Here is a 1,783-nt window from a genome sequence, read left to right on the forward strand (position 1 = left end):
TCAGTGAAAGATAAAGACAGATTGTTTTTAAATGTTGAGCATTAATACAGTGGAAAACAACCTACATGTTTCAAAATCAAATATCTGCATAAGAAAAAAAATAGTGTTTAGGAGAGAGAAACAGAAAAAACATGTAAAAGGTATAATGTCTTATTCACATATAAACAGAAGATACAAATCATTCACTAAACATATATTTGCAACATCGTAAGGGATTGGATCAGCTGATTCTACAAATTTTCTGTGAAACAAGAAGAAATTAAAAGAAACAACAGCAGTCATAACTTAGAGGAGCAGTATTGTGTATTTTCCAGGCACATAGTGTCATTTCAATCTGGAAAGACTCTGACGAAGAAAAAGAAACAATTAAAAGATTTAATGACAGCAATGAATAACAGTTCTTTGGCGCTCGGGCCCTGGCAGCTGATAGGCCATCTGAGGGGTTACTGTGACGGCGCGGAGCCAAGCTGGAGGATGAAGGCCAGCTGAGGGGTTACAGTCTGGAATGAAACCTGAAAATAAGGGTGTAAAGGACAAAGGGGAAAGATATGCGAAACATTGACAAGATAACATTCACTTGCATGAGGTTGACCAAGCACCACCAGAGAATTGGGCAGTGCTCGTCTGGCACTGGATGTTAGCGTAAGGCCAAGAGAAAACCTCGAGACCGGTGAACATAGTCAAAACATAGACTTTTTTTTTTTTTGCCTCAAGGTTGCGTGCATGCAGGGCTTTGAACTACGATGAGCATGAAGAAAAAGCCGAGACTCAGAATGGGGATGAAAAACTGAGGAAATATACAGGCAGGATGAGATTAAGCTTTGAAATGGGTGACTTGGTAACATTTAGAGGCAGAAAGCTGAGTAGTAGTTTGGTGATTCTGTTTGTTGCTTTGGTTTTTGATGGCAGCAAATCAAAATGTTCTTGTAGAAACTATGAGACTTTTCTTACTCTGTTCAGAGTTTAGTTCCTGGAGCAGCTCTGAATCAGACACTGTAGAGAGGGCAGGGAAACACCTGTACCTGCAGAATCTCATTCATATTCATTTTATTAACTTTTAGCTGTGATGATACACAGCTCTACATCATGATATCAACAGGTGACTCTGAACCCATCCAATCATTGAATAGATGCTTAGAANTTCCTGTGCCACACAGGTATGGCTGTCTGTCTGGGAGCCACACCAGCACTGCAGGGGATGAAGTAGGAGCTGGTCTTCAGACACTCAGGAGTCAGCTTCAGACACACGAAGCAGAACTCCACCTGGCAGCGAGGACATGTGATGTTCTTGCAGCCCGTCTTGTCGTGCTCCACTGTCTGTCCACAGGTGGGACAGGCCCTGATGGAGGGACAATCCTTGACATCCCGGACCTCAGGGAAGGATGTGGTCTTGCAGGTCCTGAGCAGCTCCAGGTCGTGGTTTTTGCAGTCGTTATTGTCACAGCGATCGGAGCGTGGAGCCGGACCTTTCCACGGCTTCAAGCACTGCCAGCAGAACTGGACCTGTTTCTTCTGGTCTGCAACGCAAACTAAGCACTGAACGCAGAGGTTAGTCAGGTTCCTTCTTTCAACGTAGCTCTTACACCCAGGGCACTGTAAGAGGAAGACATGATGTTTTAAGCAGAACAGTTAAAGTGAAGACTGACCTGAAGTTAGAGACACTTACTTCTCTAAACTCCTGGTACTCTGCAGCAGCCAGGCGAGCGATGGTCTCCTCAAAGTATTCCATCTCTTCAACGCTCAGGTCCGCCAGGCGACGCACCTCTCGATACGGCCACACAGC

The 1,783-nt window shown here is 44.5% G+C and overlaps 1 protein-coding gene across 1 annotated transcript; it reads right to left on the bottom strand.

Annotated features, from left to right (window-relative positions):
• Positions 1-1,134: 1,134 nt before the first annotated feature.
• Positions 1,135-1,774, bottom strand: LOC106939136 (E3 ubiquitin-protein ligase RNF19B-like). The gene is made up of 2 exons (XM_015021444.1): positions 1,667-1,774; positions 1,135-1,593 (listed from the first exon to the last, which is right to left on the bottom strand). The coding sequence occupies exons 1-2, from the start codon at positions 1,727-1,729 to the stop codon at positions 1,135-1,137; spliced, it is 522 nt and encodes a 173-aa protein (XP_014876930.1). The 5' UTR covers positions 1,730-1,774.
• Positions 1,775-1,783: the final 9 nt, after the last annotated feature.

Source organism: Poecilia latipinna, unplaced genomic scaffold (genome assembly GCF_001443285.1).
Source record: "Poecilia latipinna isolate Pla-1442-1.1 unplaced genomic scaffold, P_latipinna-1.0 Scaffold2783, whole genome shotgun sequence".
In the NCBI taxonomy this organism is placed as follows: Eukaryota; Metazoa; Chordata; class Actinopteri; order Cyprinodontiformes; family Poeciliidae; genus Poecilia; species Poecilia latipinna.